General features: G+C 42.8%; 1 protein-coding gene and 1 long non-coding RNA gene across 3 annotated transcripts; one reads left to right on the forward strand and one right to left on the reverse strand.

The window, feature by feature from the left end:
• The first annotated feature begins 1,328 nt into the window (after positions 1 to 1,328).
• LOC116653785 lies at positions 1,329 to 12,674 on the forward strand. The gene is made up of 2 exons (XR_004308233.1): positions 1,329 to 1,472; positions 9,422 to 12,674. It is a non-coding gene; the product is annotated as an uncharacterized LOC116653785 (long non-coding RNA).
• TM2D1 (TM2 domain containing 1) lies at positions 6,671 to 24,960 on the reverse strand. 2 transcript variants are annotated; one of them, XM_015870730.2, is made up of 7 exons: positions 24,580 to 24,960; positions 23,914 to 23,987; positions 22,193 to 22,301; positions 18,059 to 18,150; positions 15,174 to 15,247; positions 13,889 to 14,007; positions 6,671 to 7,901 (listed from the first exon to the last, which is right to left on the reverse strand). In XM_015870730.2, the coding sequence occupies exons 1-6, from the start codon at positions 24,720 to 24,722 to the stop codon at positions 13,897 to 13,899; spliced, it is 603 nt and encodes a 200-aa protein (XP_015726216.1). In that variant the 5' UTR covers positions 24,723 to 24,960; the 3' UTR covers positions 6,671 to 7,901; positions 13,889 to 13,896. The 2 variants fall into 2 exon arrangements, with proteins under 2 accessions (XP_015726216.1, XP_015726215.1); XM_015870729.2 differs by lacking the exon at positions 6,671 to 7,901 and having other exon boundaries at positions 12,235 to 14,007; positions 24,580 to 24,957.
• Positions 24,961 to 25,582: the final 622 nt, after the last annotated feature.

Genomic DNA, 25,582 nt, shown 5'->3' on the forward strand with positions numbered 1-25,582 from the left:
CAGGGGCTCGATCCAGCAAGCCGGCCAGAATTAAATTACTTTGCAGCAGATTCTTTTCCCCCCAAGGATACTTTTTATTTAGTGCCACAAACGCGCTGCCGGCGGCTCTCCGGGAGAACAAGGCCTTTTGTATGGAAGTCCAGAAAAGCAACATGATTCATGGCTTTCTCATTATTTTGTCCTTTCGCTGGATATTGCTGGGGAATTTCCCCCCCCATAACTCCCCCCTTCTTTCTTTCCATCCCGTTTGAAAGGAGCTAATGGAAGGAGGAGAATATTCCTCTCCCCACGTCGCTCACGTGGCTGAGGGGCGGCGGAGCCTCTGCAAAACTTTTATGGCTTTATGAGATCGGGGATGGCCGCGGCAGCGTCTCGCCCTTGGTTTGCCTGCAGAGTTGCAGCATCCCCGGCCCCAGTCGCTGCCCGGCGCTGCGGCGCGTTTCCCTGCAGTGCGGGGACGGCTGTCGGCGGCGGTGAATTGTGTACTGCGGCAGGAGGGAGCGTTTTATTCCCATTGATTTCCCGTTAATCGCTTTTGCCCTCCTGAGCCGATGAACCGGGCTGTGCCGCTCTGCGGCGCGGTGTCCGGGGCTGGGCGGGGGGCACCGGGGCTCACATGGGGACCCGATGGGGTCACGGTGACCTCAGGTTTGTGGCTGGGGGGCTTCTGTCCCATCCCATCCACAGGGAGCCCTCGCTGCAGCCCAAGGGAGCTGAAAGGTTTCTCCGTGAGGGGATTCACCTCTTATGAACAGAACACGATTAACAGCACCAAGCTCCTACACGCACATCTTGCCACGAGCCCCCCGCTCCCTCACCACCACCTGAGCCACCCCAGGCTCTTTTGGTCTCTTTTGCCAGCATTTCCCTATCTGGGATGCTTACCTGGTAGAGATCTCACGTCACTGTGCAGGTGCCCTCCTTTGCAGCCTTACCATTGCATTTTGGGGATGTTTTATTTGTAAATGGATCAGACATGTGGGACTCAGGCTGTCTGTCTGTCTGTCTGTCTGCTGCTCTGGCTGAACAACACAGGTGTGTGGGAAGAGCAGCTCTGCAAATTGCCCAGTGCTCCTTGGTGTTACCAAGGGAAGAGGTGTGGGGTGATGAAATGACGGACGGGCACAACTCCTTGCTCAGGTTCCTAACAGCACAACAGTGTTTTGCTCTTTGCTGGAGATATTCAGCTGCAGCTTGCAGGGCTGCCAGCAGGCATGGGGCTTGCATGGAAAAAGCCTCCAAGTACCTTGTGGGAGGAAAAAAAACCCACTACACCACAGCACAGCCCTGAGGAGCACCAGCTGGAGATCTGCTGGAGCCATCAGCTGTATCCTATGGGCTCCTGATTGCCACAGGTGGGTGGGGAAAGGCTTTATAGCAGAGCTGGCTGCCTTAATGGAGGCTTTCTCTGAAGGTTGCAGCCAACAGCACCAGGACAAGGGAAGGCTGGTGATGCGTGTTGCTTCTCAAGGGTGAGTACTGAGATTCTGTTCAATATCTCTGTTGGTGATGTGGTAGTGAGTGCATAGGAAAGGGGCAGGGACTCAGCAGGATGTGCAGATGCTGGACATGGGGCAGCCCAAAGTACATCTGATCTCCCGTGGGCTGCAGCTCAGTGCTTTGCTGCACACTCATCCCAGATAATCCCCATCCTTTCTCACTCCAAGTGCTGTTTCAGGTGTGTTCACCTAGGAAAAAGTTGTTGGCCCAATTATGTTCAAGTTGGGATCAGTTAGAAAAAATTGTGACAGAGGTGAAGTCAACAGCCACTCTTGTAAGTTGTGGGTAAGATTTCCTCCTTTGCCATATTCTGCTTTTAAGTAGGAAATGGCTCATTTGCAACCTAAAGGTTTAATTAGGAGAAAAAAAAGGTCAGCAGAGATCAGATGTGAATTGCAAAGTGCTAAAGAAGTTTACTGCAGCGTTGTATTTATTGAGAGGCATGCTATAGATCTGCTCCCTCACTGCCCAGAATGCTAATAGCACCCCTTTGAATTCTTAATATCAACAGCAAAATCATTGATGATACATGGGATGCTTTAGAACTGCTTGGCACCTGTTTCTGCTTTATGATAATCAGAGGGCTTTGCTAAGACCCAACAACTCCTTTACCCATCTTGTTAATTGTGGATCGTGCTTCCTGGGTCAGGTTTCTAGAATGTGACACCTTTCAGGGCGCTGCTTCCTCTCCCATCCGTCGCAATCTGAGCTTTGTGCAGGGTATTTATTGCTCCTGATGATCTAGGGGTACAGCCATGAAAGTAATGTAAATTGTGATGGAAATACCAATGTGCTGAAAATTCATGGACTTTCTTCCTCACCTTGCTGTATTCTGGTTGGTTTTTATGGGTGTATGAGATGCAGAAATAGGGAGCTCTGTGAAAGCTCCCTCAAAAGCAATGGGGAGGTGATTGCAGGAGGGGTTGGCTCATAGGGGAGGTGGCATTGCTTGCAATGGCTGCTCAGGTGGAGATGATTGTGGTGACTTTTGTCTGGGTGAGGAGACTGGAGAAAGGCAGAGGGCCAGGTGGATTTTGCTGCTCCTCAGTGGGGCTGAATGGGGCCTGAGCATGTTGAATTGCACCAGAATATCATGGTGAGGAGCTCTGTTAGACAGCACATACAGCTAATAGTTCCTCAGGAGCTCATGGCAGGAGGAACGCAGCAATGGGCCAGATACAGCAATTAAAGTGGAGAGAAATCAAAATGGCATCTGGACTTGGCCAGGGGAACAACAGTGATTTTTACAGTCACTCCCACTTGTTTCAGTATCACTCTGCCCAAACCCAGTTTGATTACATACTTTGCTTTCAGTTTGTGAACCAATGTCAGTAATTTCAGTGGGCAATGTTAATTCCCAGCACCTGAGACTCAAGTCCATCGAGCACCTTTGATGGCATGAATTTTATTCATGTCAGCAAAGCAAACTTCATGAGCCACAAACAGAATAGAGATGGCTCCTCACTCTTCTGGAGGATCAGAGCATCACTGCAATTATTGGTCAGCAGTTCAATAACTGAAGAATACAACAAACACTGAAGCTCAAACCAGAATCAGAGAATCACAGCATGGTTGGGTTGGAAGTGGCATTAAAGCCCACCTGGTTTCAACCTCTGTCATGGGCAGGGCAGCCACCCACCAGCTCAGGCTGCCCAGGGCCCCATCCGTGACCTTGGGCACCTCCAGGGATGGCACAACCTCAGGAGAGCTGTAATTATTTTGGAGCACAGCTGTTGCTCATCTTGGTGAAAAGGGGCTGAATGGCACAGACCTGAATGCGTCTCCCTTACCGCAAAGGCATGGGATGCTCCTTGCATACTTCAGGTGGGATCCATCCAAACCATTGACCATTCCCTCTTGATGCCACCCAGAAGCAGTGCTACACTGGGCAAACCACACTGCTATTAAAAAATTTGGCTTCTATGAATGCTTTAAGAAGAGCAAGAGAATCATTCTGAGTGCGCGGGGGAAATTCAGCAGCTCTGACAACAGCACCGCGTTTGGTATCATCCAGCTGCCTTGATAGAGATGTCAAACGTGAGAAGATGGCAAAAGTCTGCCTGGCAATTTAATTGGCTTACACTTTTGTATATCCTATTTTAAAAGTAAGGCCTTTAAAATGCGATTTGGACAAGAAACTTGTGCGGGGCTTTATCCCAGGCAGTCTCACAGCTCTCTTAGCAACAAAAACAGAACAGCGCTTAATACGAGCTGCATGTACGGTTGGATTTATGGAGTATTCATTATTTTAATAGCACTTATTGACTTAGGGTCAAATATCTTTTTCCAACATTTTTTTTTTATTTAAGGAAAGAGCCCGTATGTCACAATCTCATGCCTCATCTAATTGGATAAGTGTTTCCTTTGTCCTTGAAACCAAAAAGTAGAATGCGTATCCAGGAGCTACAGAATGAAAAAGCATCTGCCTTTGGTATTTGGCATGCCTCAATTAAAAAACCCGCTGCCTGTGCTATAATTTTTTTGAGTTCTGACCAGCGCGCTTCTGCTCAGATTCAAACAGACAGTTCTGAAGGTCGAGCTGGGGGCATTTATAAAACAAATCCTTTGGAACAATGTGTAGAATGTTAATGTTTTACATACAACAGAGAAGAAGCCTGGAAACAGCGGCCTGAAGTTCGCGGTCGTGCTGAAATCACGGGTCCGTTTTCAGCATTCTCTCCCTTTCCCATGAAGCCTGTGCTCAATATGCACAAAACGCTTCCATCTTTAAATAAAATAATTGAAAAGGTGCACCCTGAAGTTCAGTGGATCGATCCTGCTGAATTATTTTATTTAGGAGACACTTCATTGTGTCAGAGATGTAATGGAGAGGTTACGACGCCCAGCCTTCAGAATGTCACCGCATTAAAATGGAGCGTTGTGGGGAATGCTAAAATCCCCATAGCAGACTCCCAGGCAAAACTGACAGATTTATGAAATATGCAAATTCTTATAGAGAGTTTAGGTAAGAAAGGCTGCTGGGACAGGGGACATTGTGGCTGGAATCCTGCACGAGTCCTGCAAGCACAGGGATGAAGCTCAGCAGCCCCACTGCGCAGCTCTTCACCCTTCCCTTCTGACCCTGGGAGCATTCGCTGTATCTCGGACATGCACATCGTTTTGCAAGAGCAGTATTTCCCAGCACACTTGATTAAATACCTCCCCTTGTTATTTATTGCCCATTAAGCAACATATCTTCTGCGTGTACCTTCAGCAGACAGAGATCTTTCCTACCAACTGCAGAGCTCAGCATGTCTCAGGCCACGGCATTTACTGCAATGATCTCAGTGTAGGACTCCAGCTGAGAGCTCCAGCACTGCAGATTGGGGCTACCTGCTTGAGATTTGCCCTACTTTGCTGCATTTTGCATGTCTTGGTACATGCGATAACACAAGATGTCCAGAGGTTTGGGTTATTATTTTCCCCTCTCTCCTTGGGGAATCTCTCCTGTTGGAGCTGTGATCCACCACAGCACTTCTGGGCTGCAAAGTTTCAAGTGAAACGGAAGGGCGGGGAAGGAATGACAAGTTCTTTTCACTGAGCTTCTCTCCCCAAATGGATTTGGCAGGGCCCAGCTCTGCTGATCTTACAGCAAGGTTTATCATTTGTGCAGGCTGCTGCCCGAAGGGGGAGAGGATCTTTGAAGTTCTGACTGACGGAAGGGTCTCCCCCCGCTCCCTCTCACACATATTTTAAGGGTGGGGACTGAGAGATGCTCAACTGCCCTGAGTCAGGAAATTACACGACAAATTAAACAATTACGTGTTTCAGTGCCGAGCAGCTACTTCGATGCTTAGTGCCAAACATACATTTAACATGAGCTCCACGGGCATTTACGGTTTCCCCGTTACCTGCAACTCAACGTCACGTGGCTCTGCTGCACGTCAAGAGCACCCTTGCTCCTCTATCTGCACCTTGAGGAGATTTCTTTATCATTTATTACAGAAGGCACTGCCTGGACACTGTTGGAGTGACAAGGACTATTTCCTTAATTACTGTACATTGATAATAGCATTTACTCTGGCAGCTCCAGTGCTATTCAATCAAGCAAGATTCAATACAAAAAAGCTGATTTGCCAAAAAAGAGATTAGCATAAGTGCCTACAGTCACATTCTATTTTTGAAGGTAAAGCTACTGTGTCTGTGAGCTTGCATGTGGGAACTTTGTAAAGAGAGATTAATCTAGTTTATCTCCTTCAAAAGATGTTTGGGGAAATCACAGAGACTCAGTGTTTAGATCCTTGATAATATTTTTTCTATAAACATACACAGTAAAGGACTGCACAGAAAGTGCTAATCAGAAGCAGGAAGGTGCTTTTTTTTTTTTCTCTTGCGTGAATGCAGATATTTGTTGTGAAAAATTCCACGCTCTCTGGTTTGCTGTTGCTGTTCTTTGTCATTTGATCAAGTGGTGACTGTGGCTGCTGCACTTTAAAATTAAATGCTATTATTTATGGTAGAACTTGTGCTGGTTAAAAATGCAGAGCTCAGCACTATGTGCGTTTGTAAGCAGAAGGTTAAGCAGGACGTTTTAAATGGTAAAGCAAAGGGCTTAATCAAGGCTGAAGAGCAAAATGCAGTGGGATAACAGATATAGTAAACAGGCATTAATCACCATACAGGCTTAATCCAGGTATTAGGCAGTCTTGGGGCTAATATGAAGACTCACTTACATAAGGGTTCATTCTATCAGCTCTTAGGTATGTGGATAACTTTATTCTTGGGAGAAATTTCTACGAAGTTAGAGGCACTTGCAGGACCGGGCCCATATTCCGCCTTTGTAAAATGGCCATTGCACAATTACTTTGCCTGAAGGGGATTTCTGAATTAGAAGACACGTGCAGGGGTGTGGCTCAGGAAGGGAAAAATTGGACAGCCAGAGCATTAGGAGCCACTCTTCCATGTTTTCTCCCTCGATGCTGTCTGTTCCTGTGACATCAAAATCCCAGCTAAGTACTGCTGGCCAAGGATGGGCCAGATAAAATCACGAAGCTGCTATCATCTCGTGGGAGACAGCTCATTGTCTTAGTGACAAATTTAGTGCCTACAAATCCAGGCTTAGGACATAGTCCTTCCCTAGCCATAATCCAGCACTTGCAGACCGGATTTGTGTTAGTTACTGATGAACTGAAATTCCAGTTTCAAGAAGATAACAGCACGCCCATAGGCATGAAGTTCAGTAACTTTTATTAGATGCTTGGGAAGATTTAAGTGTTTCTACCTCTAATTTGACATCAAAATTCCAAGCCTGCATATGAATATGCACGTCGCATGTACTGACACCCCAGCACAGGAGCCCCAGCCCCAAGGAGGGATGTGGCATCCTGGCCAAGCTTGCTACTCCTGCAACAGAACATGCAGACTCGCAGCAAGCACAGAGTGACCGAACCTGAGGGAAGGAGCAGGAGACAGAAGTGGGGAATGGAGTAAATGGCCACAGTTTATCTATTCAAAGAACAGCAAGATGAGGGGGGAAAAAAGTCCACAAACCTTTAATTGTGAATGTAGAAGAGGGACAGTGATGTAACTGTTCCCAGGGAACACTATTCTTATTTTGTAGAGGGAGGTGAGCCAAGATACTTAAGCTCTAGAGAACCTTTAACACAGGAAGCTATTTATCATAACAAGCTTGGTTGATACTGCTCCCATACTGAACCAATTAGATTAGCCTATTTCGTCATACTTCATAACTTGGGATGATAGGTTTCCAAGCATGGTACAGTGCAGTAATTGAATTTTGATCAAACACACATGGCCCATAACCCAGTATGTGAAACTTTCAGAACAGTTCACAGCTTTTAAATATCCAGTCAACATGTTGCCAAAAGTACAGGATGTACTTGATGCAAGTGGGAGAGGAGGGGGGAGCACGAGTCCACGCCGTAACTTGGTACAGCTGTAAAACAAACATTTTTTTGTTCCGATTCTGTTCCTACTTTAGTGAAGGAGCTGGGAGGAAGACAGTGAATGTCAAGTAAGTCGTTTTTCTCCCCAACCCCCACGCCCCCCAGGCACACATTTCCCTTTTAACATTCTTAGATTACCACAACCTTTTAAATTCACTATACTGTACTTTCATACTGTATTAGACACACCAGCAATTATGTTTGTTAGCATGACACATCCATTGCTTACACTTAGTTAACAAAATAACTTAAAAGTCGCATGCATCATCCTCTTAATAGGGTTATAATCAATGGGACCATGGAACGAAAGCCCTAAAAATTACCCCCCACCTCTGCATTCCCCAGGCTCCTGCCTCTGCCAACACAATCCATATGTCGGGCAGTCTCTTCGGGCTCAAGGTGAACGCTCCGTTCTTTGCAGTCAGTGATCTCCTCTTACATCTTCCTGCTATGTTTTTTCCCCGCAGTAAATCCGAGGAACTTTGAAGAAAAATTCTGCGTAAAGGAAACAGAATACATTAATAATTTAATTCCTACTACTCTCCTGACTGGGGGCAAAACACCCACCGCAGAACAGGTTCACAATGAGGAACCTTGTGCTAGGCTTTATGCTGAGCGAGTTATGGCCATCCATATCAAAGCTGCTCTCTGGCCTCACCTAACGGCCTGGCAAGACTAAGTGATAGGGCAGGGTAACCACAGCCCCTGCAGATGGTATCTGCTGACTTCCTAGCTCTGTGTAATTTGGCCTGAACGGCAGCTGGAGGCAGAGCTGCTCTCCCACCACCCCAGGGCATCTCGGCCACCCAAAAGGGAAACAGCAGGGCAGGCAGAACCTCAGTTTTAGCTGAGCTGGTGCAAATGGCATAAAAGATGGGAATTATTGCAGGAGGCCTCTGAAGAGGGTAGGATCACACGCTTTACCCAGGAGCTTCTGACTGCACTCTGTGGATTGTCTGCCTCCAAGACATCCTGCACTCCTGCTCTGCCGTACAGCTGTGTAAGAAAAGCAGCCACGGGTTCCAAGGTACTTTTCAGAGGTAACATTTCATTCAGCTGTGCTATTGGCTGGGGACAGTTATACTGCACCACTACAAGCAGCCTGCCTCAGACAGAGAGCAGGAGGATGCATTGGAAGCCTTCTCCCTCCCCCTGCCACTCTCAACTAAGTTATGATGCTGCAGAGAAAGGACAAAAAAAAAGGGGAGGGAGGGGGGGAAGAATTCAGTGTTCAACTTATCAAACTCAGTCTGGGTCTCAGCTCAAATCAAGGTTAAATAGGCCTGTTCTAAGCCTCTTAAAGATAGGATTTATATAGTAATTACAGTAATGGAAACTGATCTTGATAATTTTTATACGGCCTGGAATTCTGCTGTGTCATATACATCTGCAGAGCCCGAGGAGCGCGCTTCTCACAGAGCACTGCAGTCTTGAAAGCAGCCATTGAAATGTGTAATGGAGAATTATCAGAGCACGAGTGTGGTGGAGATATAACGAACCACAAAGAATCAGAAATCCTGGGGAAAGCAAGGCGCACATGTTGAGGGAAGTTGTGCTTTTAAAACAGTTCAATTTCGTGGAAGTTTCTGGAACTGGATGTTCATCCCCACACTGCAAACAGAACTGAGAACGCCCCTTGATTTTTGTATTTCCTCTCTTTTCCTTTGCTACAGCCTTAGGTCTAGAGAGAGCAAAAAGCTTCTTGTCCAGCTGCAATCCTAACATCCTCTTTCCAGTTTCTCGGTTGTGCAAGGAAAAATACAGGAGTGCTGTCTTTGCTGTACGGCAAAGAAAATCTTCAGGAGATTTGGAGACCTGATAGGGGGTTTGGCTCCACCTTCAGGAAGCAGAAGGCAAGGAGACAACACGATTTTAAATTTCAGACATGCTTTCTGCCAAAACTAAGCCTACAACACCTTCGTACAGACATTGATTCCTCCCCAGTGTGCCTTTGCTTCATACATACAAAAGATTCCCTAACCTGATGCCGTGCTATTTCTGTGTTTTTGATGAAGGGTCCAACTCCTCGTGGAGCTTCTTGAGAACTTGTGGAAGGATGTCCCAAACCAGCCAACAGATCAAGGAGCAGCTGACGTGTGGACAAAGAAAAGAAGCTCTGAGGTGAGAAAAGAAAGTTGCTATACATAGGATGTTGTACTCCTGTATCAAATATTATCAGCCATTTACACCCTCAGTGCATAGGACATTTTCTCGTACACATCACAGGGATTAGAAAGGTTCTCTGAGTAACACAGATGAGCTGAGAGGAAGAAAGCTAGAAAAGTCTTGATCAAACTTCAGCCCAGTGAAGTACCTGAGTAAGGCTCGTATTTCACCTCTTGGTTGACTCTGAAGTTGAGAAAGTACATGCCCAGAAAGTAGTAGCTGGTTAAAAAAAACCATTATTTAGATGAATTAAAATGTATTCTTTTTAAAGAAGCTAAATAGTGACCTTCTGTAATGACAAAAATGACGAAGCAGTTGGAGATGAGACTGCCCTCTGTTTGAAAGACTTTATCTCATGTATCTGTGAGGTCCCAGGCAATCACACAATTGGTGACAGTCCTGTAAGGCAGTGGAAGCACATGGCTGCCCATGACACCGTGCCCTCAGCATCTCCCCAGTGGGGTGCTTAAGCACCCAACCCAACATTACTGCGTTCAGCGTGGTTTTATGGAGGAAACTGGTTTGAATACTGCCAAGCGAGCAGCAAGGATGGCTCTCAATGCAGAAATGGACTAAACACCTAATGAATCTAAAAATAAAATAATAAAAAAAAAACAACGCTGAGAAGAGATGCGAGCAGACTGAATAGACATCGCTGTGTAAGCAAATATAACTGAATATACTCCTGAGGAACAAAGGAAACAGTTCTTGATGGGGTGACAACAGATGTTCTCCAAAAAAATTCTAACGGAGCATTTCAAACACAAAGACTTTCCTGTGGAGCTGAGAAGTTTTGCTGGCAGACGCACTGGTAATCCATCTTTGGAAACATAATAAACCCTAACATTTAAGGTGCTATCACGTCCTGAAGGCAGAAGTGATATCTTCATGTAGTGAGCGGTGGGTGGTGGTAGAGAGGGAAACAGTTGAGATAACAACATGCTGTCACAAGAAGTTGTTGTAGCGTGGATTTAAATGGCTGGAGGGGTAACTCGTCAGAGAACTTGTTCTAAGATAGCCTTTAGAAAACGTGCTCTCTGTGCAAGTGAAAGGTATGCAGGTTGATCTCATAGAACAAACACAATCCATAGCAACTGACAAATTATGTGGGCACACCTAAGTGCAGCCACTTGCACCATGTGAATGAGAGCAGAGTGTCCGAAGGCCAATGCTCCTAATGGCTACTGCCCTCCCACATCATGGCTAAGTATATCGCAGTAAACTCTTAAAGCAGAGCTTGGAGTCCTCTTTGCAATGACTGACCTGCCCTGCTACTTTGGGAAGCTCTTGATTTAATTATTTAATTCCTGGCTGGGTTCTGCAGCATCTTCCCTCACTGGCTTTGCACAGGCTTTTAAATGTGAGGCACCTAGAATTCTTTTTTAAACACTTCATTTTTATTTTATTTCACTTTTTAATGCCTAAGATACAGAATAAAGCTTCTGTCTTTTTGGACTCTTGAAAGATCTCTTAAGCATCTGCAAGTCAAACGTATCGTTTTTCTGGAAACAAGGCAGGAGGCTGAACACAGTATGTTGTTTAATTGCTTTTGCTGCATTTCAGCTATTTTTGAGGAAAAGCTACAACCAAGAGAGAAGATTATTCCAGTGCAGTAGGAGCCATCAGAACCACAGAAACACTAAGATGGACAAGTTGATTGACAGGTGAATGCTAAAGCAGACAGCAACACAGAAAATCATCATAGGACAGACGTTTTGGTAAATATTACCGTAGCCAATTTATTATTAACACAGTGGGACAGCTTTACATCTTGCATCACACTTTTCACAGTCCTTATGGTAAACGTGCCGTATCTGACAATTACAAGATGAAAACAAAGACCTCACTAACTCTCTACTGGCCCCGCAGTACTATCTACTTACTCAATTAACCCTCTCCAAACTTCAGCTGTGCAACTGAGCAAGCGTGTTCAGATATTGTAATGTAATTTCAGTCATGTCCTATGCAAGCTGCAAAGGTTATGTCACCTGTGACATTAATTTCTACAGGAGGCTGCAGAAAATGAAGGGGGCTATGGAGGAAGTGGAATATTGTTTGGGAAGAGGATGATGTAGAATGCCATCTAAAGAGTAGAAAAAAAACCTTGTGTTAATGCTCAAAATGCTGTTCTGACTGGTCGCCCTTCTTTCTTGCTGCTATGACTAAACAGTGCAGTCCTGAGAACTCAGGAGTTATTGTGAGACATCATCACAAATAGAGGATTGGGATGAAAGAGTCCTATAGTGGGTTTTTTTTATCTTCTGGATTGTGTCTGGATAAATCTTCTGTTTCCACAGAAAGACTGTAAATTAACTCAGAATAACCGATCTTTCTCTTTGCCGACCACTTTATTTCTGGGAGTAACAATCTATCTGACAGACCTCTTAACTAATCATATTTTCATCTGCTTCACACAAAATGGACCCGGCATTCTTTTAAAGATAATGAAGCACAAGATGGACTGCTGCAGTCACTAAGTCAAGCCCTCTGCTACTTGTACATATGGAGATCCATTTTAAAATGAAATCTTATGAGACGAGTTCCCCGAGATCTCTTTTTTTTCTTTTTTCCATATTGAATTGCACATAGTATTGTGCTATTCTCAGAGCTGTATTATCAGCTGCAGGGTTAGAAAACAAAAAGCAGACAAGTCACAGGATGATATGAGCCATGGGATTTTATTTGATTCAAGCATTTATTTTCCATCCACTTCCTGTCTGGTTTTGAAAGTGCTCATTTCAGAAACCAAAACTGACATGCATAAAGAGAACTTGGTGAAAGACAAAAGGGAGACGCAACAAATATCAGGCAAGTGAATGAAGCTAATGGAGTATTTTTCTCTCTCTGAACCCACAAGTAGAGTATGTTACCAAGTATTCCAAAATGATGTCTTTTCATGTGAAGGGAAGAATTAGTGTTAAGTACAAAGTGTTGCATGTGGTTGATTCCCATTAGGTCATGTGTGTTGGGTTTCACTGATTTGGAAAGCAAAACAGGATTTTTATTTTACAAAGCTTCCTGTGCACCAAGTCTTAATGTGATTTTAAAAGAGACTAACAACTGTGCACTTAGAAATCAATTCCAGCATCTCATTTTTGTAAAGTAGTGGTTGCAGACACTAATAACGTTTTGAAAGTTTCATCTGAAAAGCAAAAGAATAGCCCAGAGTATTGAAGAAAATCTATGCTTTTTATATAGTGTGGATTTGTCATTCAGTTACTGCTGGTTTTCATAAAAAGGTGAAGGGAATGTTTAAAATTGGTCAAATAGTATCAAGATTCTGTTGACACGTTTTCTGTCTCTGTGTATATACTTTTCTTTGAAGAAACATCCACGTAAATCTTGGCTATCCTAAAGAATTTGGTCAAAATGCTTTGAAGGACACAGGATTTATTTCACAGAAACACAACTGATTAAAAGGAAGAACCTTCTAAGGGATTTATTCAAACAAAGAATTCACCTTTTGGACATTCTGTATCTGTAAAACAGATGCATACATTTCTTTCCAGAAAAAAAGGAAGTGTGTATTTTACTATGGGTGGTTGCAAGGGAGGGTGGGAAAATAATAGAAAAGAAATAATAATAATAATTTAAAAAAAAATTAGAATAAGCAGAACAGCTACATTGTATTCTAACCTCAGAGCACCCCAATGGTCACCCTTCTATTTTGTCACCCAGGGTACTGTTTTTTAAGTAGACACGTCCCTACTGTTGATTAGCGCTGATCAAACTGTACAGCTTGCCTCAAGTTTATCTTCAAACATTACAGAAGTAATTGTTTCAGTTAAAAGGATTTCACATGTTGTGCCAGCGCAAGTTTTTGGGACACTTGGACTTTACTTAACAGGATAGAAAGAAAGGTCATTTCTGTGGGTTTGGGTTCATTTCCAAACTGTGATACATGCAGCTCTGAAAACAGACCCAAGTGCATTCCTGGCCCATCCGTGCTAAAACTCTCATTGGTTTCAGTGGGCTAAAGACCAATGCTGCTCTTCAGAACAGCCTCCTTCCCTCCCTATGACCCCTTAACTTACACTGAGATGCAGAATAACATTGGTGCAAATTGCAAAAGTCTGCATATTTCACGATGGCACAACCTCACCACAAGCTACGTGCTCGCAGAAACAGAGCAAGGAAACCTTTGGCTCCTTTGTGGTAAACTCATTCACTTGATGAATTTTCATATTTTATCATCTTTGTTCAACGTGTGTCTAATCAGTTCTGACGAAGTGTCATTAATAAGTCATCAGCTATTCCAGTGGACGACTGCATCCATCTGTAAAACTAAGGCGCGCTTCTGCGTATGTGACACTTACTGCCAGGGTTAAGGGTAGGTCTGCATTTTCCTGAACGTTGTGTTGGTAATAGTGAGCCGTGTGAGCCTCGCTCCGTAATAATCTATAATGTAACTAGAGCCATCAGAAGGTCCAACAATCTACAAGAGAAAAAGAACCGAGACTTCTCAATATAAAGTGAAATATACGCTTTGTGCTAATGTCTCAATTATTGCTAATTTTCCCATCATAAAATTAGTCATGCTTAATTACCCAAACAGAAACTAGATTTATTTTGAAGTTATGCCGTAGTTTAACTATTTTAGTGAGAGCTGTCTCGGGAGGAACGTTTCCCTGGGGCTTCTAATCAACAAAATTACATAGCTGGGCATTGGTGCTAGGTTAAGCTGATGAGGATTTGAGTCACAAAATCAGGCTTACAAATGAGTGGATCCCAAACCACTTTTCTTGAACAAAGGCAGGCAGGTAGGAGAGAATTAGGCTGATGACAAGATTATTTGCAGTACTGCACAGGTAAGAAACAGAGAGATGGAGAGAAGATCATGGTGTTTTTGTTCTGGAAATGCTAAACTGATAGAGAGTCACCAGGGAGATGAATAAGGAGAGCTGAAAGATACTCTCAGTGTGTCTGTAAGCCACGAGGCAAAACACACTGACAGTAAAGAAAGGAACTGAGGATACATGTACTTTAAAAGTTAAATACTTTTCTATTCGCCCACATAAATCATTTCTATATCCTCAATGTATTTTGAGTTCACAATAGGCGGTGCATAATTTGTGCTCAATGGATGCACTGTAAAATAAGACAATTTAGCAATTAGATGATGTCACAAGATATCAGCTGGGGATTTAACTATTGGGAATCCTACAGTAACAGCTCTCTAGTGATGCGGGAATTAGGTTTGAAAAGGCAGGAAAAAATGGGCAGTGTCTTCTCAAGTGTATGCTGCCTTAACATCCCAGGTGATGGGCTCCACCAGTAACAAAGCACATGTAAATACAGAGCTTCAGGACTCTGGGAACACCAGGACACCTCTAGGGTGTCACAGAAAGAGCTCAGAGGTTCTGACACAGAGTTTATGGTGCTACAGATTCCGAGCTATTCCTTACAAGTATTTAAAGACAGTTCATCTATTTAATTTTAATACCAACAGTACATTTCTTTTGCACCTGTGTTCTACAATATCAAGCTGTAAACAGAGCTACAAGATATGACAGTTCTTAAGGTTAAAATGCCAACAAGGAATTAGTAATCAAAAATTTAGCAAATACAGAATAGTTTTTTGCTTTGAGAGCAATGACTTACCTGCATTGAAATAAGTATGAAATCAATTAAGCTGCCAATTCCACAAAATCCTACAGTGCAGAACTTTAACAAGCCTAAAAGAAAGAAAAGAAAATTTAACAGCAGCTTTAAGCTGGTGTCTATGAAGTCTGTATGTTGCTGATAACAATCACATCCCAACTCTCCGCTATATATAAGTATATATATACATGCATATATTTAGAAACAGAACTGAAGTCAAATATCTTTAATTATCGGGGGAAATACCACCTATATATGCCTCCTGAATGCACTTGAGAGATTTTAAAGTAACATTCTTTTAAAATGATAAATATTCTTAAATAAGTCAAAAGTTGATAATCAAGATACTGGAAAATCTCATTTATTTGCAAACAGAGAGAAGAAAATCCCAACTGGGGCTACAGAATTTACTTATGAATAGAGGGCGACTTTCTATCGTGAGTTGGAGCACATAATGATGTGACTTACAGAATGAGCCACTTTAGAGAACTGTTTCAGTATCGCTTTTGTAGTTTTGCTGGAATATGAATTTATTTTGAGTATCTATGTGTACATATACAGAAATGCTTCTTTTTAATCAGCGTTCCAAAAAGGGTGGGGTTTTTTTATACAAATAAATGAAAGATTCGTAGAAAATATATGGGAATAGCAACTAGCAAATAAATGTTTCATTGAGAGGCAGACTGCTTTTGGAAAGTGTGTTCAGAACAAGATTGACTTAATTATTTTTTTTACTTTTTTTACTATCAGTAGTTTCTTGTCCAATCAACAAGTAGTACTACATATATTACAAGGTGATAGTTGCTGAGCTAAGCAAGCATCTAGGTTATTTGGAGAATAAGAAGACATTTGTCTCTTTACCCAGGAACAGACAGTATGAATAGGAATGCATATCTGCTGCACTTATGTTAGTTATAGGCCATACTGCTCAGTGGAAACTCTAAAGGCATATTCTTACTGTACTTCCAGGGACCAGTATGCTTCTGAGACAAGGAAGAAGCAAGCTGATAACAGCACCCGGGGTAGCACCTTGTGGCACTTCTTGCCCAGCAACAAGTTGTGCTGTGCTGCTAATGCCTGGCAGTGAGAAAACACACCAGTTTTCCCCAGTCTGACGCCTGAAAGTCTCCTGACCTCTGCCTCCTCCTCTGCGCTCCCCTCTCTCTCAGAAGCAGCAATCTGCCCAGCACACCAGCTCCTCTTCCCCGTGCCCTGTTTCTGTGGCTACACATGGAGGAGAGTGGGGGAGTAGCAGCTTGCACACTGTGGGAAGAGCATCTCTGTCTGGAGACAGCTCCCATCGCTGACAAGATGAAATGAGCTGATTTATAAACTCTAGCGAGACAGTTTATCATCATTGCGTGGAATGACAGTGCAGGCAGAGAGAACAGAGAAAATACGTCTAATGACCAAGAGGATGAATAGCAGGACAGTCATTCAGCTGATTAAAAGAAAAGCCCACATGCATATTGCAGCTGAAGTTGTGCCACTTAAACGTGCAAAAAACTCAGTGCATCAATGTCGAGAACAACTCATTCCCAGAAGCTGTCAGGTGAGATTTGCTGTGGTCAGACATGGTTTGCCTGGGTATCAGTGCAAACATTACATAACAAAACAGAAGGGAAAGAGCCACCTGAAACAACTAGCCTTAGGAAACATCAGTTGCACGTAATCTTTAAATGTTAATCCCTTTCTTTATCACTTTTGCCAAGGTACAGATGACCCAAAAGAATAATTTACCACCACGAAGGAATCCAATTTATTAATTCCATTTTTCTACTCTCCATTTTTTCTTCTTTGGCTTTTAAAAGACAAATTTTTGACTTAAGAGGTGTTTACCTCTAAGTCTTTTAACTTTGGGCACTGGCTACAGAGTATTCCTGTGGGGTAAGCAAGCATGAGCCATGCAGAATTCCCATAAAGGAACAGAATATTTCTATTTATTGCACTGCAATATATTGCAAAATATATACTGCAAATTATTATTCCATATCCAATGATATGACAAAAATGTGCACCTGAGCAACTCCCAAAATATCTTCTTATGAAACAGATGGACAAAATCAGAGCTAATGATGGAATCTCAAGGAAAAATGACACGGATGTGAACGCGAGATTAACCAGAACAAATTAAAAAACAAAACAAAACAAGGATTTCTATTTGATGGGCAGAAACTCAAGACTCCCAGCTGAAAGGGCAGTAACGTTTAGTTTTTTTCAATTCATTGCTCCGTGCCATCTAGACTTGAATTTACTCAATTTTTTCTGGCTCAGAAAGAGAGAAAATCCAAGTCAACAAAGGTAGTTCTAACATGCTTAGGTCTCCATGTTATTTAAAAGCCACTAGCAGCGTCTCCCTGGGAATCAGGTCCTTAAGCAGTAAGAAGTGGTAGTTCCTATTAAAAGTTCCAGCTTCTGCAGAATTATTATTAATACCATGAACCACCTCAGTGATAGCACTTGCCAAAATAAATTCTACATCCCCAAACACCAGGTTTGTCATAAAGTTTGTCCCCTATTTACCTGTTAAAACAAAGCACCATTTAAGTAGCTGGCACATCAGTCAAAACCACTCCTGTTCCACTGGCTTACAGAGAATGCAGAGTTAAATACCAATGTAAAGCAGAACAAATGGCAACAATCATGTTTGCTTGTGAAGGTTTTATCTACTGGACAGCTACATATCCATTTGTCATCACTGACTCCAACAGAGCGGAGGTATAATGACCCAGGATTTTATCTTATTTGAAAACAAAGTAAAGATTCTAGATGTAAATAACAAAACTATAACAGTCAGCACTTTTTATTCAAGATATGTATTCACACAAACAACTCAGTCATTACAATAAGCTTTACCTCAAAGTAAAAATAAGAAATAAACTTACCTAAGGCAGGATAGCCTAGATAAAATCTATCTGCTCCCAGCCATCCAAGAAATAAGGACAGAGCCACTGCCACTTTGTAAGAGTATCCATTACTGCCAAAAGAAACAAGCAATGTAGTCTGCAAAATATATTCACCCCTATTTTTGAAAATTAAAGTAGTGACTCATTTGATGCTTCAGTTTAAAAAAAAAAAAAATCAAGTCAGATTTGTTATTGATCTTAAATTAACAGAGACAGAATTGATGTTAAGCTTTCAGACTTCACAGACATCTTCCATAAAGCAACCTCGGCTTTCCCAGCTCTAGAATACTCTTGCAGAATACTGATTCTTACAATTCTTATTCTGGAACTAAATCATCATTTCTTGTCAAGAAAGACATAATTCAGTTGCTGATACATTCCCAGTTTTACAAAGCATTTTCTAATAGGTCAGCCCTATTGAGACAACACCAGAAAGTTAAGAGGTGTACGCACACTGTCTGTAGGCATTAGCCTCACATCCAGCCAAATAGAGAGGAACAGGGTAGACAGGTGAGATGTCAGCAGAGACAGTAATTGCAATGAGATCTGAAGGAGAAATGAACCATGGCCACTGGCTGAAGGAGCCACAGGAAGGATTCAGCAAAAAGGATAAGACATGTAGCTATCCGCGTACTACACACTAAGGACAGTAAATGGCACAAATGAAAAGAACTGTGAACTGTACCAGGATGTCAGTGGCAGACAGACACCTTCAAGTTATGCATCCCATGGCCAGTCACACCCAACACACAGATACAACAGGCTTCCTGAGATCTATACTAATTGGCACCGTTCTTGCCAACAGCTGGAGTGATGTGGCCACCGAACCATTCGCAATTTTCAGTCACTGCTGATGTGAACTTCATGTTAATAGGCAAGCTAGAAATGTACTGCTCCCAGTACTAAAGCCATCCTTTGCTGCATTGGCGAAAAGCTACCCTCTGAAAAGAACAGAAACCCAAATGTAATTAGGACTTTAAAAAAATTCAACAATTTACTGTTCTGATATGTGCATTAATATGTGCCAGCAATTACTTAATAAGCCCAAATTAAACTCTTGGTTGACAGTTGAATAAAACATAAGAGTTTCACAAAAGGCAGTAGCTGAGAACGGTCCAAGTACCTTTATTGAGCACTTTCAATGCCAAATAAAGATCTACATTTTTGCTTATTATCTAGATTTACTGACTTTAAAACTTAATGGCAGCATTAAGTGATTAAACGATGACTCTTACCTCAATATTTGTTATTTAGTGCTTATTAGCAACACAGGACATACTGGGCATTTCTGGAACCTAATGTAACCTAAGTGACCATCTTTAGAACTGTCTTGTTTCCACTGCAAAGAACACTAATTGTTTTATTTAAAAGTTGAGGTAACCTTGGAAAATGTTTATCAACTGAGATGTATCAAGAAGTCACCCCAGGACACCAGTACATAGAACTCTTGTGTAAAAGGTGGGAACACAGTTTTAGATGTTTCTGATCAGAAACAGTAATGAAGCAAACTTAGCATCAACACTGCATTGAGATGCTTTTAAGAGGAGAACAATATGCACCTCAGCAACAAAACTGAAGGGCAGAAGAAATCTACCAGGAAGGGGAAGCATGTAAATGCTGCCAACAAGGGCGCATCCACCCTTGTATATCCTTCCTTATTCATTCTTTCAGATGTGCTGAAGACTAATCCAGCAAGTAAGAAAATATAATCTAAAGTAAGTTCCACAATTGGGTAAAAATGCAATTCCTTTTCATTTGTTTTTCCAATTTTTCTTACTCATTGGCCTATTCAGTCTTTCTTTGTATGTTTCTCCCAGTTTCTATGTAAAAACTTCTCTTCCTGCTCTTCATACCAGTTGATACTATGCATGATGCTGCTACATGTGACTGTTTTCTGTGCTCTTTCAGCACCTCCTAGCACTGCTGGAAGGCCTGCCCACACTGAACTGCAGGACTTGCACAGCCTAGCGTTTTAAGGGCTTCTTGCTTGGAATGATAATACTTGAATGATATATATTTTGAGTAATCAAGGCTTCAACATATTAAGTGCAATATATGACAGAGTGCCAGTTTGGGGAGTTTTAGAATTTGGCAAAAATCTACCTCCAAAATATGAAATTAAAACCAAATCAAATCAATCACAATTCCCAGCTCTTTGCTGTGCCATCGCAATTAGTAATTACAAGCTTTCCCATGAACAAAGACAAGGAACAACTGAATTTTAACACACCCTCTTGAAATAGGCTCGTGGTCTTGCTCTAAAAGAACAGGGTCCCAGAACTGCTGCTAAATTAGGGTTTTGGCTAAGGACAGCATGCTCATCTGCCCCTTCCAAAAGCCAGGGCCAGAAATTAACCTGCTGCCCCCACACCAGGACAATCCTGCTGTAGGAAGATGCCTTCTCAAACCAATTTTCTGGTTAAATGATGTGTGGCTATTTGTGCCAGAAGACAGCTAGTTTTCATCACATCTCAGATAAGATGTTGGAAAATCTCCAAAAAGCAGCAGAAAGTGCAAGCGTGTTGTTGTAATATCAAGCTGGAGAATCCAGCTTAAAATAATGTTTCTAAGACTCAGGTAAAAAATACTTTATAAAAAGGCTGATATAATGAAAAATAATTACACTTTTTAAACGAACATACATGCAAAGGATGGTCATATTAGTCTTGCTGCCATTTTTACCTGGTTTGGCAGCCTTACCAAGGGCATGCCTATTTAACTCTTCCCACATTTACATCTGAATTTCTTAGAGGCTCCAGCAAACCCGCGAAGGGTCCTCTGTCATACAATCATAGATTGGAAAAGCCACAGCAAGTTGTTTTCGTAGGTGGACCACTGATTATTTTATTACAAATAATAGTCAGTGTAAAGTGACAGACATCAGAACATTTTTCCTGCCTACATAGATTGCCTTAAAAAAAAAAATCAATTTTATTAAACGAGTGTAGTTCATCTTATTCTCAGTCCCCATTGCAGATGGGACTGAAACACAATTGCTTCTGGACAGAAACATGACCAAAGTCTATTTTGCTGGCATTTAAATTTGATTAGATTTAATAACATGTTTTCCACAATTTGCTGAGCTCTGACTGTTGAGAAGACTATACACAGAGAAAATATTTATGAAACTAAGAGGCAGAGCTGTTCTCCTGAGTTAGACAAGTTACTGAGCAGTACCACATCAGAGCTATCTGCCTACTAGAGCCATACCAGGGTCAGCTCTAACCCTAACCCTGTGAATACACAGCAAACATTGCAAAAGATTCCTGTGTGAATCTAACAAAAAAGAGAAACAAATGGTGCTGACAGGTGTTCAGTGATCATTAACACTGGCCAGTTGGAACATTTATTGGTGTCCAGAACTTTCTGTTGTCCACCATTTTCAAGTTTCAGAAGCAGGCTCTTAAATTACATGCAAGACTTGATTAAACACAAAGGTTATCCAAAGTTAGAGAGCAATTCCTCTAAAAGAAATTTTCAGGGATCTGAATAAAGATCGAAGCTCCCCAGTATTCAGGTGTACAACCTAAGCTGCAGCTACAGGCACACTTTAAATCAGCATGAACTGGCTGCTGAGCACTGTAGCACATCCTGGCCCTCCTTCATCCACTCTTCCTTACCTTGAGTTACCCTCATCCCAGTTGCTTGCTGGCACAAGCACTTGAAGTGACTGTACTGTGACTCAGAATGGGGAACTGATCCACACTAGTTCACACATAGATCACTTCCCTGATTGAGTATACAGTGGAGTACCTCAGGGAAAGGGATGGAGAGGAGTCCCCAGATAGCTCCTTTCAGCAGCTGTGCTGATTTTAAGCATATGTGAAATGTAGCCTTAGAATCTGTAGCAGTTCTTTGCCAGAGTAAGTAGAAAGGCAAATCAAAGACACAAGCATAAATAAACAAACAAAAAGCGTCCAAAACAAAGACAGATATACTTATAAACACACACGCTGGATCCTTTTATTACTTATAATGTTTATTTGGAGATGAAGTACTGGGCAACACATGTACAGTATTCTCTGTTCTTCCCTCTGTTGAGGCATCGTACCATTTTTGAAAAATTTCAATGTAAAACAGACAAAATACTACAAAAAATGATGGCATACTTACACATTACGACATGCAATAGGCTTGTAAAATCCAACTTCCTGTCCAGTAAAGACTTTCTCTATGCCAAGGTAATCTCTGCAAGTAATATTTGGTGCTGGCAGGCATTGAACTGAGGGCAAAAAAAAAAACCATATTTGAGATGAAACAGTAACTGACTGGGCACTGTGGAATTTTTCTGGCAAGACACAACGTTACACTGTACAACAGCTTTGAGACTGAGCACACACAGGCATGTTATGTAAAAGAAGTTTTAAAAGCAAGACCTATGACCAACTTGTCTTTTTGCACAACACAAAACAAAATACAGAGACCTAATCGCTGCCAATTCTGTTGCCATTTCCATTTTTGCTTCATTAGGAGACAATAGGAGATCTAATAGAGAAAAAGAATCATGAGAACAGTCAAATATTGGAACAAGCTGCCCAGAGAGTTGGTGTAATCACTATCCTTAGAAGTTTTCAAGATCTGAGTAGACGAAGGCCTGAGCAGCCCTCTCTGAATTCATTGCCAATCCTGCTTTGAGCTGGAGGTGGGAGTGTGTGACTTCCTGAGGTCTCTTTCAACCCAAATCATTCCATTATTCTAAGCCAAGGCTCGACTTATAAAAGAGCCAAAGTGGAAGGCACAGCAGAAAATGACATCTGCTAAAAGTCTGCAATGTATTATTGGAATATTTGACGCTCTTCAGTGTTTTAGTGAGTTGTTTTAAAAGAAAAAAAATCCAGTCCTTCACCCATTTTCTATCATCTTTGCAATAGAACTACTAGCCAGGTTCAACATTTCTTTCCGGATTTCCCAATAAAGACAAGAAGACAAGGATTTTGATTTTTTTTAAATTATTTTTTAATATCTACTCATTGCATCCCAAAAAATTAAGTTCGGTTTGGATGCTTTGAATTAAACCCCTGTTGGTTTGGATGATGAAACCCAGAAATGTTTTTAGACTAATAGTGCTTCAAGGATGAGCTATATGAATAACTTTTTATTACACACATAATACTGTAAGAGGAAGTGACTGAGATACTATGGAGACAACCAAGCCTGATGTATCTGTAAAAATTCTATACGGATATAGAAAAGAACATGTTAATTGATTTTGCAACATTCCCCACTCTGAAGAAAACATATGGTGTATTAAAAGCAGTAATATGGTAATTGGTTGGACACAACTACCAATCTGATCAAACTGCAGAACATTCAGCTCTCTGACTGGCTGTTTATCATCAGGAACACATACGAAATAAACCAAGGGACCAATTTCAGCATGTTTCTGTTGTACGCCAAGGAACATCAAAATAAATGTAACTGCTTTCAAAACAGAGCCTTACGGCACCAGAAAAATCTTGATGACGGAGGGCACCATCTTTCCTTAAAAGAAATTTTGAAGATTGTGAAGCTGTTCTGTCAGTTCTTCTAATAAGTGTGTGCAAAACAGACTATGACAGGGATGGTCTGTTCTAATGGCAGGAGTGGAGAACAGAGCCTGGAGAATATAACATACTTTGAAGAAATTTAGCAGAATCCTCTCTTACAAAGGCCCTGATCAGAAACAGTGTATTTCTTTCAGTAAAGCATCCAATGTAGGCAAATGTGTAGGCTTTCATGCTAGTGATGTTCCTGATCCCATGTTTCAGAAGCTCATCTAGCAGGTTCGCGAATGTAAGAATCGAGTACTTCCTTGGAAAACACAATTACCATCAATACGTGTTAGGAATCCTTACCATATGCCGTGTGATTTGTGCAATTCATTGGTTCCTGTGTGCTATTGTCTATTTTAGGCTCATCACACATATATGTTCAGGCAGTTGAGGAAAACATTTTTCATATCAAACACTCCAAGAGGCTTAACACTCATTTATTCCCCACTCTTTCACCTCTGAGGATTTAAGACCTACCTTGATGTCAGCTTCCCTTCCTCCCCATCCCCCTGATAGGAACGGCACATCACCATGCTGCAAATCTGCTAATCCAATTTAATACACTGCTACATTGCATAAGCTGCGCGTTAATTAGCACTGCAGTCAGCACGACCTGAGGGAACCACAACATTTATCTGTCACAGCCTCTGCATTGGGGCAGCACCCCAGCCTCATTTCCTGCCTTAACTCAATACAGAGATGCTTCAAACTGAGGCAAAGGGCCGAGTGTCCTGACAATAACAATAAGAAGGTGGGGAGGACGGTGGTCGCTCATCCAATAGGATTTTTGCGTTGATAAACAAACATCGTGGCCACACACACCAGCCCCATATAAAAGCGTAGCACACACACAATCCCCTCCCACCTTTCCCTCAGGGGTTTTGCTCTGACCCCTCTCCCGTTCCCCCCCCCACTCACACCGGGCGGCCCCGACCCATCGCCATAACAACGCGCCCGCTCTCAGGATATTGCCCCAGCCGCAGCTCCTCGCACTTGGGCGGCGGTTCCGAGCTCTCCGCTCCATCCACGGCTGCGAAGCACAACAGGAGAAGGATCAACGCCTCCCGTTCGCCTCCTCTCCCCCCCGGGCCGGCCGGCAGCAGGGCGGCCATGATGGAAGTGAGCGGAGACAGTCAGCTGACCCGCGGGGAGGAGCGGGCCCTGAGCGGGGTGAAGCGCTGCCGTGGGGTGAACGCGGCTTTGGGGGGGGGCTGAGGTTGAGTGTGGGGTTGGTGAAGGTGCTGATTTGGGATTTATTTGGGGTTGACCTCAGCAAATATGGCTCCTGAGGGGCTTCACCTCAGCGCTGGGGACGGAGCGCGCCCATACTAAAGATGGTGCTGGAGTAGGCCTCTCTGCAGGCCTGTTCCCTGAGTAAAGATGGCGGCGCCGTCCTGCCCTCATTCAAGATGGCGGACCCACGGAGCGCCGCCTGAGGAGGAGGAGGCCGCGGGCGGGGGCGGCGTCTGGAGAGGATGGAGCGGGGAGCTGAGCACCGCCCTACTGCTAAATACCGACTGCAAACAGCCGGGCCTCCACATGTACTGTAGCCCATGAGTAGCTCGTGAGCTGTGCTCAATGTCCTGGGCTCCTCTGGGAGAATATAAGAAACAGTTTCCAGCATTTATGAGGCACAGCAGATGTCCCGTGCTTGCTGTGTGCTGCCAGGCCAGTTCCCTGCAAGAAATAGCTTGAAATTGTTGCTTTATCTTCACATAAAACTGGTTCTGTGCTTCTAAATATGTGCTGTTGTTGTTAGTTTTGTTTCTGAGTACCTGGAGCAGACAAGCTGTGTCTTCAACTTGTGCTTTTTGTGAGGCATTATGTGGTGATTTCTAACCTTTTCTCGCCCTTTTTAAGCTCAGTTCCTATTTTTCTAGCGTTTTTGAGAATTCCAGCTCTCAGCTGTGAGCTGCGCAGGACCCTGAGCTGTTTACATGGGGTAAATGGACACTGAGTGGCAGATGTGCCC

This window comes from Coturnix japonica, chromosome 8, assembly GCF_001577835.2.
Source record: "Coturnix japonica isolate 7356 chromosome 8, Coturnix japonica 2.1, whole genome shotgun sequence".
In the NCBI taxonomy this organism is placed as follows: Eukaryota; Metazoa; Chordata; class Aves; order Galliformes; family Phasianidae; genus Coturnix; species Coturnix japonica.